The sequence below is a fragment of the Poecilia reticulata genome, chromosome 2, assembly GCF_904066995.2.
Source record: "Poecilia reticulata chromosome 2, P_reticulata-male-v2, whole genome shotgun sequence".
NCBI classification, from domain to species: Eukaryota; Metazoa; Chordata; class Actinopteri; order Cyprinodontiformes; family Poeciliidae; genus Poecilia; species Poecilia reticulata.
Window position 1 is genome coordinate 10,844,696 of NC_088831.1, and position 18,042 is coordinate 10,862,737.

The 18,042-nt window shown below is 41.1% G+C and overlaps 1 protein-coding gene across 2 annotated transcripts; it reads right to left on the bottom strand.

Annotated features, from left to right (window-relative positions):
- Positions 1-1,924: 1,924 nt before the first annotated feature.
- Positions 1,925-15,560, bottom strand: LOC103476518 (insulin receptor substrate 2-like). Of its 2 annotated transcripts, none has more exons than XM_008428941.3 (3): positions 12,709-15,560; positions 11,916-12,412; positions 1,925-4,893 (listed from the first exon to the last, which is right to left on the bottom strand). In XM_008428941.3, exons 1-3 carry the CDS (start codon positions 15,387-15,389, stop codon positions 4,889-4,891), a joined length of 3,183 nt encoding a protein of 1,060 aa, XP_008427163.1. In that variant the 5' UTR covers positions 15,390-15,560; the 3' UTR covers positions 1,925-4,888. The 2 variants fall into 2 exon arrangements, with proteins under 2 accessions (XP_008427163.1, XP_008427154.1); XM_008428932.3 differs by having other exon boundaries at positions 11,916-12,415; positions 12,709-15,559.
- Between the last annotated feature and the right edge of the window lie 2,482 nt (positions 15,561-18,042).

The following is an 18,042-nucleotide window of genomic DNA, read 5'->3' on the forward strand; positions in this document are numbered from 1 at the left end:
TTTTTGGGACAAACTGTATCCTGTTATACACATTAGCAAAGTTCATGGAATGAATCACTTGGTAATAGAGAAAAATCTTTTTGCATTGAAAAATTAATGCAAGAATTGCATTATTATGGATAGTTTTCTGTTATGATACAAAAAAGCATCAATAATCTATGCTGTTTTTTTTCTTACTAAAATCAAATAAAATGTCATTACAGAAGAGTAGGCTACTAGGACCACTGAACAAACAAAAAAAAAAGAATTCTGACTTTTAATTTCAGAATTTTGACTTTTTTTCCTTTAGCATCGTGATCTGTTTTGTTGTAATTTTCACTGTTTCTTCGGAATGACATTTTCTTTTTCAGGATTCTGACTTGTCAGAAATTTCACATTTTCTATTCTGATTATTTTTCAGAATTCTGACTTTTTTCTTCAGAATCTTGAAGATTAATATGAGCATCAAAGTTCAACTGTTGAGATTAAAGTCAGAATTTGTGGGATTTGAGAAAAAAAAAAATCATAATTTTGAGATTGAAGTTACTGTATATATATTTTTTATTTTCAGTTGCCCTAATCTTCTTCCATACATTCGACATCTTGGCTGTGTGTTCACAGCGACTTAAAGGCAACAGTTTGTATGAACATGATGTGACCCCGACATTTTTACGATTTATGTCACTATGCTATATTTTCACGGGGGATAATCCGTGCAGCGTGCCTCGGTCATCTCCTCCGTGAGGAGCCAAGGCTGGCTGCTGTAAGTGGGTCACCGCTCCGCCCTGCACGCCGCTGCGCCGTGGAGTTCGCTGAGCCTGGCTGAAACCCTCCTTAGGCTGATTCAGGGAGAAATAATGGGGCCAGTGACTCCCAATCCCCTGAAGAACCTCAGCAGGGGGAAAAAAAAGCCCAGTGGAGCCAAGGCGGCCCGCACCCACATGCTTGTATTTTACTTTTACGCTGCTTTAGTTCACAGCGCTGTGGCTAAATGAGGTAAATAAGGACCATCCAGTCACATGATTGGACCTTAATGCTGTAGATCTGTTAGCGAGTAATAAAATTACCAAATCCCAGTTCAGCCACTTATTGAGTTAGGAGTGGGTTTTTAATTTAACCACACTAATGTGATCTCATTTAGGAAGCAACACCTGCCCTCCCAGTTCAAAGCAGGACGTTTACTGGTCTACAATCGGATCCCAGTCCGCTCCAGTGCTAACGGGAAAACTCAGCATCCCGTAAGCTGCATTTAAACTGTTGTGACAAAAGCACGGAGGAGTCTTTTTACATTTTTTGCTTACATTTCCCATTGCAGTATGTAATCTGTGCAGAGGAGAGTGAGGAACAGCGTGTTCCTACTGACGGCACGTTGCTGGGTTTTTATACGAAGCCCTTTCTGCCTAGTAGCAGAGCAGCGTCTCTGTAACTGTGTCAAGCTGCTAATTAATACAGCTGGAGGTATGCCTGCCCCCTGCAGAATGCATATGTGTGTGTTTATGTTCTGTACACAATGTACAGAACACACTTAAAGGTCACTTTCTGTCACACACACACACATAATAAATGCAAAATTCAAATAGACTTCATTTATCTATGTAAAAATACATTTTTAATCAGGTTTTTTTTAAAGCTAAATCTCTGTTGGTTCTGTTTGGCAACATGAAGTAAGCTAAAATATTCCATATTTTAAATATTGTCATAAGCTGAACTCTTCCTGAACTTCCAAACTGTGTTATCTGGGAAAACTGTGGCTTGACAGGAAGTCATTTGCTCACGATTAGCTTCCTGGTTCCTCCACGGTCAAATAAAGTTCTTCACGAGACAGAAACAGGATATCCTGTGTGTGTACAGGAAGTGATTTGAGTCAGTGCCAACGACAGAATTACAAAGTCAAATTTCCAAGATGGATAAGACAAAAAAAAACAAAAAAAAAAAAACAAGAAAGTTGTGACTCTTTAAATAATTTATTTATTTATGCTATCCATAATTAATACAGACAAAAGCAATACTTGACTACCAGAATTTATAAATCATATTTATCTCTTGTGAGCATCACAATAAACAGCAGAATTATGTACAATGGAAGACAACACATTCAGACTGAGTCAATCCAAGTAAAGAACGATCCGCTCAGACACAGAAATGGGAAAAACGCTTCCAGACACGTCAACAACAAAATTCCCAGCAATGAAAAACACTTGGCAGAAAGAAAAAAATATATATAAAAGGAGCAAAAGAGCTCCAGTTTAATGGAAAAAAAAGGATCAATGCAATGTTACATTTGGTTCCATAGTTGTAAACTATTTTTGATTCATGTTAATATTGCATATGCCATTAGGTAAAGTGTGTCAACAAGGCAAATAGATCTCTATAATAAAATAAACCAAGTTTTTTTTGTTTTATATAATCAGACTGTGAGGGAGAAAAGCATACAATACACTGTACAGACAGAAAACAAACCCTCCCATTTTAAAAATCTGTAGCCAAAGTCTTTACACAGGAATAGCATTGCAACCTATAGGTCAAATCTAAGAATACAATATTTTAGGTAAACTCTTTTCTTTTTACACATTATATGTACAAACTCTAAAGATAAATAGATACCATAAGTTAGATTGGTACAGCTCCAATGTTATTTAACACTTTCAAAACCATTTAAAATGTGCGGTGGTCCCGCAAAAATCAGCGATACATTCAGACATGTAAAAGTTTTACAATCTACTGTACATCTAAGGGGTTTGAAGCCAGTTGGTGTCGGCACAGAAGAGTTCAAAAAGACAGCAGTCATAATAGACGGCGATAAAAACTGTTTTCAAATACCGTAGCAACCATTTCTGGAGGATTGCTAATTTGACTTCCTGCCATTATTTGTTGAATTTTAATTCAAAACTGGAGAAATAATGAATTTTTCTTTGACTGGATGAAAATGGAGCAATGTAATACGGCACTCAATTAAAGACAGTTTTCACATTTACTAGTACAACCTAGTAGCTTACAGCAGCTAACGTTAGCTATTGCTAGCAAAGCTGTGATGGATGTACAGCAGTATACTGAGGCAGTTTGATTTATGCTACATGTTAGCATTCATCCATATGCTCAAAGTTTTCACTTTAGATATATTTTTAAACTATTTGATAGTTTAGAAGCAAGAAAATATTAAGCTAATTTCATTACAGTCAAGAGTTTTGTTAGCCAACAGTTGATAATGTTAGCAAAGGCTCAAGGTAATCCACCAATTCGTACCCAATTTCGTACGCAAGTTGCCATTTCCTTTCATTTCTTACCAGCAAAAAAAGCTGTTTCATATTTTTAATATTTTTTGATAGCGACTAGCTAAAAGTTGGTAATATTAGCAAAGGCTAAGTCAAACCGCCTCCTTCCATTTGTACTACGATTAAAAATACTTCAGTGATTTATGTCAATTTTCTCCCAGTTTCCATTGATTGTGGTTCTGGCCATCAAACGAAAAAAACAATCACTGACCTGCTAGTTGTACATGTAATTTACAGAAATAATATAATCAAGTTTCCTTATTGTAGATTACTAGCAGTTACAATGAATTATCTTTAAGTCATCAGTTGTTAAAGTATTTCCTGAACATCCCTGATGTGGGTACGAAGTGATGCATTACTGGAGATGACCAGCACGCATTAGCTAGGCATCATCAGTTTTTACACATTTAAAGTCGTTAAATAGTAAAGTTTTCTCTTGCCACGAGCCTCCATGATGGTGCTACTGTTTAACTTTTTCCTTCAATACTTTTAGGTTAAGCCGCCTCAACTGTGCCTCCAATCTTTCGTAATGTTGAGTTTGCGTTGGCTCTACCCCTCCGTTATCGTCTCAGCGTTACAGTTGTACAGTCAGTGATATCACAGCAGGAAGGCCTGCGTCGACCCGAACAACAAGCCTTTGGTTTGAAGGTAGGAGTGTGTGAGGTTTTCAGGCTCAAGTGACTGAGGAACAGTGCCTGGTGTTATTATTATTATTTTAGGATTTCAGCTAAGTCACGAAAAGACATGCATAAACATTTAGAAATATATTTTTACTAGTCCAATATGTTCGGACAAGAAACATAAAATGGGTGAAATTATCCGTTAAGAAAATACTTTAATCAGCTCTCAAGCAGCCAAACTGGTTCTGTACATTTCAGAAATAATATATATTTAATGGTAAGCTATGCATTTTGCTTTCCACAAGATAATAACAATATAGAGATGTAGGTCTAAACAAATATACCCCAATAGAATATTTATCTCTTATTTCATAGAAAACATAAGGACAGTATACACATTAAGGCATCGGGTAGGTCTTATCAAACATTCATCATCCAAAAAATAAATAAAACATCTAATGTGTACTACTATATATATACTTATATATATTTATTTTTTCTTGTTTTATGTACTCAGTGTACCTTGGTATTCCATCCCTGCAGAGTGCAGCAGGTTTGACGGTTTTCAGAAACAAACACTTGCACACTAAATCTACCCTCAAGTAAATAAACGGTACCTTGGTACCATTAGAGCCTTGTTATTGTCTGACTATCTTTACTTCTGTGCTTGTGCCAAAATTTAGGTCACAGGAGAAATGGCCTCTCAAAGTGCAGGAAACACGAGACGTACCAACACACATCCGACATACACTCTCTCTCTCTCGCACGCACACACCTGTACTGCCTTCAGCGATACACTGCATGCATAGACGGTGACCTGCTTTTTTCAGGGTGTGTGTGCAAGCAGGTGGCTTGTGATGCTGATGGGTCCCACAGAGTCTTTTCGGGTCACAGAGCCCGACGAAGGGGCAAAAACAAAACAAAAAAGTCTGTTGTTTTTTCTTCTCTTCTTTTTCTTGCTTGTTTTTGTTTCGAGCAGCAGGTCAAGACGCCAAAGACGAGGACAAACGAAGTCCTTCAGTCTGGAAGAGACGAGAAAAAGAGGAATTTAATGAAAACTTTCAACAAAATCAACAATTCAGGAAATATAAACAGAAACTTAAACAATACTAGTGTCTGCATCCAGGTATGACAAGGTTTTAAAAATAAATGTATAAACTTACAGTGGCCTCCCCCCACCTGTTGCTGTTTATATAGGCATCAAGTGTATAGGGCAGGATTTAAATTTAATTTTATTCTAGATAATCTAAGTTGTGAGGTTTTACTGTCATCTTTCTTGTTTACATTAATAGGATTGTTTTTATGCTAGTTTCTGATTTATTAGAGATGCACCGAACCGATATTAATAACTGTATCGGTTCCAATATTGTACATTTTTTTTTAGATCAGATATTGGTGACACTGTGATCCATAAGAGCAAATTTATTCAGTCTACTTCTATGCTTCAAACTTGATTATTGATTTTACATTACATTTGTATCAGATCGGTATCGGCTGATACTAAACCCAGGGTTTCACCCGGTGTTTTATAAACCTGGCGGGCCACCAGGCTTTACTTGTGCTCCATCAGGCTTAGTTTTGCTTATTTACTTAAGTCTTTTTAAAATGTTTGCATTTTTAAGACTTTATAGTTGGTGTTCAGGTGTTAATCTTCCAATAACACATAATTATCAAGGGATATTTTCAAATTTCCTGTCAACTTTAATCATTTTTTTAACTCGAAAACACGACGGGCCGCTGGATGAATGACTACCTTAGCAACCATTCATCAGGCTTAGCAAGTTTTCTGGGGGAAACCTTGAAACCTCAGATATCGGTATCGGTATCAGAAGTGAAAAAAGTGGATCGGTTCACCAATAAACTATATACATCCCAAAATATTCTTTATTCATTAAATTTAAACCATATTTTGGCTTAATTCTTTGCATCAAAAACAAACCAACCATAAATAAATGTTATAGATGGAATAATCATTACAACGTGAGAACATCTAACTCTTGTTTTTTTCCCTGTCTCAACCCGGTTTGCTCTCACAAACAACACTGGCACCAATTAAGCGGACCTCTGAGACGGCAGACGAAGGAGCGTGGAGGGAACACAGTGTTTCTCTCGTACTGTACAGCATGAACCCATTCACAGAGTCAGATTGTTTTTCATGCCACAAAAAACCCCCCACCCCGTTTCTGTTAAATATCAAGAACAGGAAGTTCTGGACGCCTTTTTTTATTGCATTTGTGGATCTGTCATTTATCCCTCCTGACAGGAAGTGTTTTAAATGTGCATTTATAAGAGGGGAAAGAGTTTATTTTTTCTTTTTTTTTCGTCTAAAGCTAATGCACCAGCTGTTTCCTCTTTACATATCTGTGTGTGTTGGAGAAGAAGGCTGCTGCTCTGCAACACTCGTATAATTACATAACCTGGGATGTAGAGCGATGGGGGGTTGGGGAGAGGGGGTCTCGTGTCGCTCTGCTGCCCTTGTTGCCATGGATACTGAGCAGGAGGCCAGGCAACAAGCAGCAGCATCTGTGATATGAAGTGTTCAGACACAAACTCTGCGTTTAGCAGATGTTCATGTAGGGTTTGGTCACGTGTGAGGGGAGGCTGAGCGGACGGAGGAAGGGTTGGAGAAGAGAGTGAAACTAAAGTCGTGTGGAACAGAAGAGATGCTGCACATTGCCAATCAGCAGGCTGAAAAAACACAATACCATTTATTGTTGCTTCAGCATAATGAACCCTTCCTACAATAGCAAAGGGAAGCGAATCATTTTGAAAATCGTCTTTATGATATTTCAAATTTATTGCCTTATTCTGCTGCATGGAGCATAGAAAAATTAGGTGCTGCCCTTCCCCCATGTGTTGCTGGCCACTTTTTCCATGCTTAAAAGAATGGCAAATTCAACAGTTTTTACAAAAAAAAAAAAAAAAAAAAAACACACACAAACAAACCTGGTCTAGAAACTGAAACATGAAAATAAAAACAATATTCACCAGGTGCTTGTTCTATATTTTAATTACATACATGTATCTAAGTCATACTGTAGATATTTTTAATCTAAATATAATGAAACATGGTTATTTATTATTTCTTTTTAGGTCTGTCATGATAAATTGTCCCAGAACTTATCGCAATAAACGATAATATTGAAGCTTAGAGATCATTTTCAAGCAATATGATCTTCAAAGATTAATAGACTTTAAATTCTAATAAACATTTAACACTTTAAGTGGAAGACATTTAAAATATGCAAAATAAATAAAACAGAAGCAACAAATAAAATAAATTATGACATCTCCTTCAAAAATGATCAAATCACCAGACAGGATTTTTATCATCCAGTTTTTGGTAAAAAGAGAAAAATTATAAACTTATTAAGAAATTAATTGATTTATTACTGTTTGTTTCATTTTGTTGATCTAATAAGTAAAATCTTGCATTTCTGAGGCGACGTGTGTGTTTTATGATGAAACTCAGCGAGCACATGCTCACACCTTGCGCTATGTATTCCCCAGCTGCTGACCAACGACGGCTCTCGCTGATCAATCTCCCCCAACCCCCAACCATCTAATCCTGCCTGCAGAGGCTGTAATCTACTCTGGAGCCGCGGCCGGCTAAATGTGGGGAACGCTGGCCACGCAGTTAGCGCTTCTGTCTGGAACATCCCGGCCTAGTTTAGCGCCCACCTCCCTCCTCTCACCTCTCCACCACACACACATAAACACACACACAGTCGCGAGCATGCCGCCTGGAAACTCTGACACTAGATCCTTTGGGGCTACGTGCGTATGTTTGTTCTCCATAGATCATGTAACATGGCATTTCTGGATTTCCACCGGTGGCTCCACGAGCCGCCGGTCGTCATGCCAACAGCACCGTGGAAGTAAATAAACTGTTTACCAAGTGGTTTGTTTGTATTGATTCATTTTTATGTCGATTCAAAGCATAACAAAAGCCAAGTGATGGGGAAAATTTACGACCAAATACACATTTAACCTAGAAATTTATTTCACTGTACTCTCAAGATGACATTTGATGCATTTTGATATAAAAACAAATGAAACTGGATAACATTTCATCAAATTTATGATTGTATTTAACTCCCTTGAACTAAAGTAGTGATTTTAGGTCTGAAACAAGAAAAAAAAAGCATAAATCTATTTGTGGAAAATATAAAAAAGAAAAAAACAGAGGTTTAAAGGTGGATTAAAAAAATTAAACAACTTTGCAGATACAAAATTAATTTTTTTTAAATTTCTGAGTTAATTTATTCCCTAATTGTTTTTTCAAAATTTTACATTTTAGGATATAAATATGTTAAAAAAATTAAATAGAAAAAAAAGAAACAAGATGTTACTATATAATTGGCAGGGCCTTATTTCACCCACAGTACACAGCGTACTGAGCCACTTCTTGTTTGAGTTAATGAATCTAATGGGGTTAAAGAATTTATTGTTATGCTGCTGGTTTAGTACAGAATGTCTCCTGACTGAGGAACAGGTTTCTCAAGCTGAAAGCTGTTTGGCCAGAACGGGGAAATATACAGGAACAGGAAATGAAGGGAAGCTAGAAAGTGATCACTCACAGACAAAATAAATCAGGAAATAAATACAGGTGCAAAGAAAAGTGCCTGGGCCATTTCTATGTAAATAGAAAAAAGGAAAGTAAATTTCGATGAAAAAAAAGAATAATTTTTAAGTTTGAGAAGATGCAAATTTGCTAGAAAAAAAAAACGTGAGAATTTTTGATTTTGACATTTTTTTTGTTTTTTGAAAATGAATAAGGATAATCTGAAAATTTGTATTTTACTAGAAAATTTTGTTAACTTGTCAAACTCCTCGTTTTATCCAAAAATATCTGAAATGAATCTACAAACGTCTGAATTTTTTCTAGATTTTTAAAAACTTTTTAAACTCAGACATTTCCTTGTTTTTTTCCAGATTTCTGAAATTAATCTCGAAAATTCCTCCTTTTTTCCAGAACTTTCTTTCACTTTTTAAAATCAGAAATTTGCTTGTTTTTTTTCCAAAAAATGTTGTAAGATTTATCTAAAAAATATCTGAGTTTCTTCATCCTCTCAGCGATGACATCATTCAAGCTACAACCGAGTGGATGACGTCGAGGTTGGGGGTGGGTGAGCGGGATTTGAAGAGATGGATGAGGATATCTCTAATCTGGTTTGCAAATTCCTAACGCACACTCCGTTCCATGTTGACGGGGCGCTCTCAGCGACCCGTGGCAGTGGCAGATGGCGGACTGTCAATGCAGCGGTGTCGATATGTGCATGAGGAATGGAAATTGGTTGGGGTGGCAGCTGTTTAGCCCCTTCCTGCCCTTTTATTTCAACCTTAATGCTCTGGAAAGTGGTCGTCTGCCACTCTAGCTATCTTACCGCTTTTTAAAAATCACATCCGTCATCTGGGGTTAATTCTAAATATTAATATATCAAACTCCAGCAGCTATGATCCGCAGCTGATTGAGATTATCTTGGACGTGGAGATGGGAACAGAGACGGCTGACTTTGCTAATCTGGGTCTGGTACAGAACATCCACCTGGCTGAGCCGCGGCTAGCCACGGCCGTCAATTGGAGAGCAGAAGTAAACACCGCGATAAGGTCACATGGGTCGAGTGGTGCAAACAAACCCTTGCTGACCCCAATGCCAGTCATCTTGAGTCAACATAATAGGTGGGAGCTTTTACGTTCAGGTGTAAAAACTCACCACTGGACAAAGTGGTGGCCATCTGCGCTCGGTTACGGCTAATTCGTTTGGGGTCCTTGCCCCGGTAAGCCACCCAACCAAACTGGATTTCCCGTCCGCAAAGTAGTTTAGTTGGAACAAAAAGCTGCAGGGCTTTGGGTCAGAACGCCCAGCGGGACGTCCGGTTGCATCAAAGCGTCTCTGCGCCAAAAGTCCCAGTAGCAACAGAACGGAGCAGCCACTAGACAAGCAATCAACTTGTCATCAGAGGCTTAAATCAGGCTGGAGCAGAAAAGGTTTCTTCAAAGCAGAGCCTTAACAAACACCCCTCCTCCAACTGCTCTGTATCCAAAACCATCCTCCATCCCCCCTGCCCCGACTCTCCGCCTGTCTTACTTCTGGTAACAGTCTAATGAGGCAGAAGGACAGCAGAGTGCACGTGCCATCCTGCCCATTATGCACGCATTCACTGGCTTCCTCTCCCACAAGCAGCAAACCGCTGGAAAAATAACAGCCTGCCATAGGTCTGAGGGAGACGGAGCCGCTCTGCATGCGTACGTGCAACACTCCTCATGTATGTACTTTCTTTTCTTCCTCCCTCTCACTCGTCAGGGAGCTTTATGAGTGCTGTAAAAATATTTTCACCCTCAAGGAAACATGAGCTGCGACACATGTTAACCATTTTACCAAAAGCTGCTTCGACTCCTTGTTTTTCTGAATCATAACTGACATGTTACGCTTTTCCAAACATATACATACACGTTTACAAATCATCCTGTTAACATAATTGATCATTTTATGACACATGTATTCTGCATCTAGCTTCGATACATTTGACATTATTGTCAATCCTTAAACTTTTTATGTTATTTTTGCAATAACATACAATAAAAACACTGTAATTTTCAGTGCTTATGCAGAATATTTTGTTAGTAGGGTTAAGCGGCAGTGAGCTACAACAAGTGGGGGAGGGGCGGTGCTGTTACTGTTATACTGTTGGGGAAAAAAAACAACTCCTAAACCTTGAGAGTAGAAATGAAGGATTTCAAGCTCAGTTTGCGTCTTATAACCAGAGTTTGCTGCATTCCACCGTGTTTACCAACGTCACTGACTGCGCAAATATGAAGAACTAAAGCAATACTTTTCTCCAGCATGTGCTAAAAACGAATCAAAATTCATTTTGTGGAGAAATAAAAGACACTATTCTAAAAAAAAAAAAAAAAAGGGACCTCTTTCATTGAAACTTTTCAGGAAAAGCAAACCATAACCTTCAGTGATATAATGACCAAGCACTCTCATGTTGGGGTCCAACACACCGATCCCCCTCCCCCAAACTCGACCCCGTACGTGCTCACAGGCACTCGCGAGGTCCCTTGGGATGCAGGGGTCAGACCTGTCTACTGCCGCCTGCCAGCAGCTCTAGTTGGCTCACAGGGATATTCTGGGACGGAGTATTGATTGCAGGATAGTGGGAATGGTGTGAGAGGGGGCATCTGGGGAGGTCAACACATCCTAATGCCTGTCCAAGTGGAAAAACAACAGCCGGAAATGACATGTCAAGAATCTGCAATTCTTCTCACTAATTAATAGCCAAAAGGTTTGCAATTAATCCCTAATAAACATGAAGAGTTGTGCAGTCAGCTTGCGTATTCCTGACATCTGCAGCAGCAGTGCTGCTCTGTCATGGTGCTTGTTTACTTCCATGCTCTCAGCCTGGTCACGTTTCACCACAGCTTTGTGTTGCGTTCACACGCACCAGGGAAAAGACGGGAACACACAGTTCCGGAGCTCGCAGAAGCAGCAGGAAGTAAAGAAGGTCTAAAAACGTCCTTTTTGCTTTGTGACGTTCCAACAACATCGTGTTAATTTTTTAAATTTTTTTTTTTACAGGCACATTTTTTAAGCAAGCGCAACCGGTGCTAAGAGTTCGGAGCCAATGAGAAGCTGCTGGAGTTTCCTCCTACTTGTGTGCTTTGAAATCCACAGAGCTACTTTGAAGTCAGAGGAAATGCCTTCAGCCTTTTTTCACTTCACTATGTGAGAACCAGTTGTAGTAGCTGTTTAGTGTAGCATTTGTTAGTAATAAAAACACTTCAATTGGTATAAATGAAAGCCTCGAGTCAATTCATTCCCTACCCATACTTTACTCTCTAAACAGTCCCCAGTTAAATTGATCCCACTTTTCACCAGTTGACTCTTGTGGAAAACTAGACTAAATTAAACCCAAATCATCAGTTTAAATGTTACCAAGATCGGCATGAATCGACCCTCACAGGTGTCTCCAATTGTACCCAACTGTTACTAGAACAAAGAAATATCAAAAGAGCAAAGACCGGCCTCCTTACTCACCTTTGGCAGTGGTTGCAGTCTCCTTGAACCCCAAACAGACGTAAGGTGTGTTGTGTAATCCATTGATGCCCCCTTTGCAGCTGCTGGTGGGTTTAAAGCCAACCAGGTTTCCACATTTCTCCACATCCCTGTTTTCTAGTAGGTTCAAGGCGATGTAGTTCAGTCCGTTAGAGTAGCCGGTCGAGCTGTGGCGGGTCACGGGACTGCCATACTCCTCGTCGGAACCCTCACTGCTGCGGGACGAGATGTTCTCCACCGAGCTCGGCCTTTTCACAGCGTCGCCGCGTGCAAATGAGGGAAAGACCGGCGTCACTGTGGCCGTGGAGGAGAAGGTTTCTGAACTGTGGCGCCTTCGCCCTTGTGGATTGGCCCGGATGACCTTGGCAGAGCGGTCTGGGTCCACGGTTGAGGAAGTTGCTGCTCCAAGCAGGAAGACCCCAATCCGTTCAGGAACACCTTGGTCATCAAGAGATAGCCTCTTCTCCCTGCAGCTCTGGCTGCTGGAACACAGTGTTCAAAATAGCACAAACATACACAAACATTTTTAATAACTCCCTCATGTATTCAGAACATAAACTTGAAGTCTTTACTATACGCTTTATCCAATTTAAACTATATTGTATTTTCCTAAACGACTCATTTGATTTTCTTCCCCAGAAAACTGAGCATTTAAGAGGTTCAAGTCTGGACTGAAGTAACTTTAACATAATCATTGCATGAGTTTATATCCAGTACATTATGATGTAATATGACCATAAATAATACTGGAAAAGCACCATATTTCATCACATACCTTGAGTTCTGAGGAACAAGCTGTGGGGGTGAGCTAGTCATTGCGAATGTCATCTCAGTATAGTCATTTTTCACCTCATCGACAAAGCTTCGGGAGCTTTTCTCACACTCTACATGGTACACAACATCGTCCTCTGAGCAGGGGCATGAGGACAGCTCAGGCAGGGTATCCAGTCGCTCAGCTGGAGTGTCAGCCCCCTTGGGCGAGTGTGAGCCCAGCTCCAGGTTCATGTAGTCTGACAGAGATGACCGCCCCTGGCCCCCGCCGCTGGACCCCAAAGATGAAGACTGGCTCTCTGTGGATACGGTGGACGGTGGGGACGATCTGTTGCTGCTGAAGTCGATGTTGATGTACTCGCCGGGGCTGCGGGGCTCTAAGGGCAGGGGATGCTCATTCATGCTGGGAAGGGTCCTCAGGGTGTCCAGAGACAGCCTGTTAGGTCTCCCCATCCTCCCTCTGTAGGACAGATTCTCTGCTCGATGATGCCTGACTGGGGAGGGGACTGAGGGGCTCAGCGGTGATGTTTGAACTGCACACGGTTGCATTACTGAATAATAGTCTGACTCCCCAGTCTTCTGCCTTGAACTCTGTGGGCTCATTAACACATACTGGCCACTGTCTTCATTCTTGGATGACTGAAGTTTTGCAGGCAGTGTGAGGGAGCCCATCTGGTAAGCCGGCTTAATTGACGCTGGTTCCCCAGCGAGAGGGCTTAAGTAGTAATCAGGAGGGGTCTGCAGAGGGGGTGGGTTTCCAGGTGACATGTTCATGTATTCGCCGTGTCTGTCAGGGCTGTCCATGGAGGATTTGGAGCCGCACCACATTCTCATGTATCCGCTGTCTTCCAGAGAGCTGCTACAGGGAGAGTTGGCCTTGTAGCCATTGGTAGCTGCCTGGGGATGCACCCTGGGGTTGACAATCTGCTTTGGTGCTGAGACACACATGGGGCTCATGGGTACATAGTTATCCGTCTTGCCAGACTGAGGTGCTACACCTGGCGTCATGGGCATGTAACCATCATCGCCAAGGTTGCTACTGGAGCTCCTGGATGAACCAATTTCAATGTCCCCATAATCCTCAGGATAGCATACTTTGGGTGAAGCAGAGTGAGAGTTTTGCCCATGGGCCATCCTCATTAGAGTGTACTCATCCAAGGAAGCAGAGGACAATGGAGTCACCACCTTCTGTTGGCGTGGTGTGGTGAGGGAGTGTGTTCGCTTCCTGTATGCCTTGTCACAATTCTGACTCTCGATCCCACAGCTGGACCTGCTGCCGTTAGCCCCCTCCATTAGCATGTAGCCGCAGGGGTCGCTCAGGTCACGGGATGGAGGTGTGCTGGACAGGGAGTCAGGAGTGTCACTGCGAGTCAGAGTGAGAAATTTGTGTTCACCTGGGCTGGAGCTGAAATCATCACAGAGAAGGAAGCCAGTGTCGCTGAGGGAGCCAGATATGGAGGCGCTGCAGCTGAAAGGACGTCTGGCTTTGTCTGGAGTGGAGACCCTTGTTCCTCCCCTGGGAGATGAGCTGATTGGGCTGGAGGCGGCAGGAGGAGAGTTGGACATTGGCATTGAACGACTGTGATGGAGATTGGATGCAGACTCCAGTATCCTGCAGGTGCGTCCATTGCTAAGGGTGTGGGACCTCATGAGATGATATCCAGAATTGGGACTGGTGGGACTCTCACCCACTGGTATGGACATGGACACTGGCCGGGTTACGCTTCCATCTCCCTCACTGGCCGTCCTTATCCGACAGGAGGTGAACTTCCTCCCTGGGGATGTGGCAGCCATGCTGTCGGTTCTGGATCTCCTCACCAGGCCGGTCTGACTTGGGGGGAGGTTGTTGAGGTTGCGCCGGGTGGGCACAGAGATGGGGTTGGTGCTGGCTGACTGGCTTTTGCTCCTCGGCCTGAATTCAGAGAGCTCCTTCATCGCCTTCATTGCCTCCAGGATGGTCTCATGGATATTCTGCGCTACCACTGAATCCTCTGCTTGCATCCAGAACTCCCCTGGCCCGGTTACTGCTGATCTGCCCACCTCTATGAAGAAGAAGCTGTCGGAGTGGCCACATCTTCTGATGTTCATGAGTTGGAGGTTGACAGCTGGTGTCTCAGAGTTCAGCTTGACGAAGCTGATGTTTCGGTTGGATAAACACAGCCTGTAGACTCCAGTGAGGTTTTTGATCTGACCCAAGCCTCTGGATTTCAAGTTGACCTGCCACACCTCCTTGTAGGTAGCTGTTGCAGGGGTAAGCTGTCCGTAAGTGGTCTCCTCAAACCCCACTAAAGAGGATGTGGAAGCAGGGCTGTCAAACACTTTGCTCTCTGCTATTAAATCAGACAGAACGGTGTACCAGCTCTCCTGCTCCTGCTCGTTTTCTGCAGCCACAGCAAAGTATTCGTCCTTGGTGTAGAGGGCGATGAGGTGCTTGTGTTTGGCATCGGCGCGTTTGTTTACGCACAGACAGGAGTCCAAAGTTATGACGCGTTTGGCTGCGGACTTATTTCTCCATTTCTTCTCGCTTTCATAATACTCCAGCCTTGCGGGACAGCGCTCCATGGACTCCCGGAGCACAAAAAAACGCCTGTGTCCGTGTTTCTGCTTCCTCAGGTAGCCGCACTTCTTCACGTCATTCGTCCCATTAGATAACAGGTGTCCTCCCGTCGCCGGAGGACTTGCCATTTCTTCGGAATAAGAGTAAAAAACGCTCACAGTAAAAAGAAAAGACCGCAAAAGGTTACCCGTTTACTATATTCCACAGCGGACAAGAAAGCCCGCTGCGGTAAAAACAACAGAGCAGTGCGCGTAGACCAGTGACTGCTCTGATGCTGGAGAAAAACAACATGTGACGCTGCTGCTCTAAAAACAGAATAAAACACAGAGTCATAGGGGGCGGGGCGGGGCGGGGCGTCCTGCAGGAGCAGCACCATAGAAAAAGATAAGAAGAAATCGCTTTGCAGTCCTTGTACCGTAGGAAAGACACGTCAGCGCGTCCACCATATTGTGAGAGGCAAGTTCTCCCAGGAAACAGTATTTTCCTTGTAAAATTCGTCCTAATAAAAATTGTATCAACCATTTTTTTATATACAAATAAAACATGTCAAATAAAACGCTTAAAATTTACTTAAGGTTAATGGTTTGAAAATATATTGATCCACCACCCTTATTATTATTATTATTATTATTATTATTATTATTATTGTTGTTGTTGTTGTTGTTATTGTTGTTGTTGTTGTCGTCGTCGTTGTTGTTGAGAAGTCGTCACTTCTAGCTAGGAAATATTTGTGAGGCCTAAGGAGCTAGTCAAATGGAACGTAGTACCATGACATTCTTTTTATTCATGCATTTACTTCCTTTTAATTAATTAATTGATTAATTTATAAATTAATTAATTTATTTAATGTTTTTTTATGTATTTGCTTATTTATTTTGTAATTTGTTTATTGTTTATTTACTTAGTCATTTATTAATTTATTCATTTGTTCATTCTCTAATTTGAAACTGCTAGAAACGCCAATCACAACATGGCGGCGACGCTGGCGGGTAACTGGGGTTGCTCTTGCGGCTTCTACTCTACAAAATCTACAATCTGCGCACGTCCATCATAGGAAATCTCGCCGCTCATTGGCTGATTCAACCATTCAAAACAGACAATCCCCCCCACCCCCCAGCCTGCCCCCGCTTTCCCAACGCTTCACTCTCGCACACAGAAACAGAAACCGAAGCATCACACGCCGGTGTAAATAACTCCGGTAAATCCCACGGCAAAATGAAAGCGAGGTGCAAAACAGAAAAACACATTCCAGAGGCTTGTTTTGGCACATTTGTGAGTCACCTGCTAATCTCGCAGATCAATTGTTAAAAACACATTCCTGAGTATTAAATGTTGTTTTGAAGTGTGTTGGGGTCATTTGGATTAATGAGGAATTTGAAATGTGCAACAGAAATGATGGGTATTGATTGTACTCATTCATTTGTAAAGGCCGTGAGACTGTAAACAACCCTGACGTCCCAGTTGTTATATAAGGACTGTTGTGGCCTATTTTTAAACCTGTGGGTATCCCTAACCAACCGGAACATTGTGTTTCCCATTTCAGTTCTTCAGCATCCCTGCTCTAATCTGAACTGGTTGAAGCACTGGTTCAGCATATTATCCACTTTTTATTCTCTTATGTTTATGCTTGCACTTTGCTGTATCAGTACAAAATGATCCATATGAATGAAAAGCAGCCGTCTCACTCACTCTTCAGCAACTGCGTCAGAGGTTTCAGTCGGCACTGCCATAATCTGAAGCAATGCTGCCATCAGATGGCTGCTGGGCTTCATCCCACATGTGTGCATGCAAGTTTTCTAGTCTGAGCTTCAGGAAGAAGGGTGGCATTTTTGTTTACTATGTGGATCACAAAGACAAACAGAGAAGCTGTGAAATGACTGCTTTGAGACATCTGCTCATCAGATCATCCTGGTAATTATGTCAGCAATTCCGTCCATGATCTCCAGGATCATGAAATCATATCCATGTAGGGATTGTTTTTATTTTTGTATTAATCCCCCAACAAGCAGATTACACCTCAAACTCCAAGGTGTCGGAGTGAAGAGGGTCTTAGCATCCCAAAAAGCAACAACCACAAATATTCTCCAGATTAAGGCTAATCCTGACTAGTCCCAATCACTATTGTTCTCAAAGTTGGACTCCTGGTCCTCTTTTGTTTTTGTTTTGCACAGGAGTTAATTTAGAAGGACTTAACCTCCATCTCTGCAGCAGCATGTGGTTTTGTGAAAGCAAAACCGTAAACATGCAAGATAAAGTATCAAATTCAGTCAAAAAAAAAAAAAGATTATTGTTCCAACAACCAGAGAAAAACAGAAAGCTAAAACAATAATAGCACATATTTAATATGTTTTTTAGTTGGCTTCCTGTCTGGCTGAGCCCAGACTGGAAATATCTATAATCATATACACTTCCACTTTTATACTGATGATACATAAAAATGTTGACCCAAATCAGTTAACTACACTTTAAGCCTTAGACCATTTGATCAACCTAAATTATCATTTAGACATCCATATGCCGACAATTTTTCATGTTTCTTTCATAAAAACAATATGAACATGTGGATTAGATAGTTGTGCATATTTGTTTAAAATTTCTGTGCAGAATTTCTCCAGAATTTCTCCAACAACTGTTACAGCACGTTAAAAATAATTTAAATTTTTAGTTGCAACATATGAGAAATTCAGATGTTTTCCTTTGCTCAAAAAATACAAAATGAAAATCTAATTACTCTCAGAATAAAAATATTTTACAAAGAATATTTCTAAGTAAATTAATATT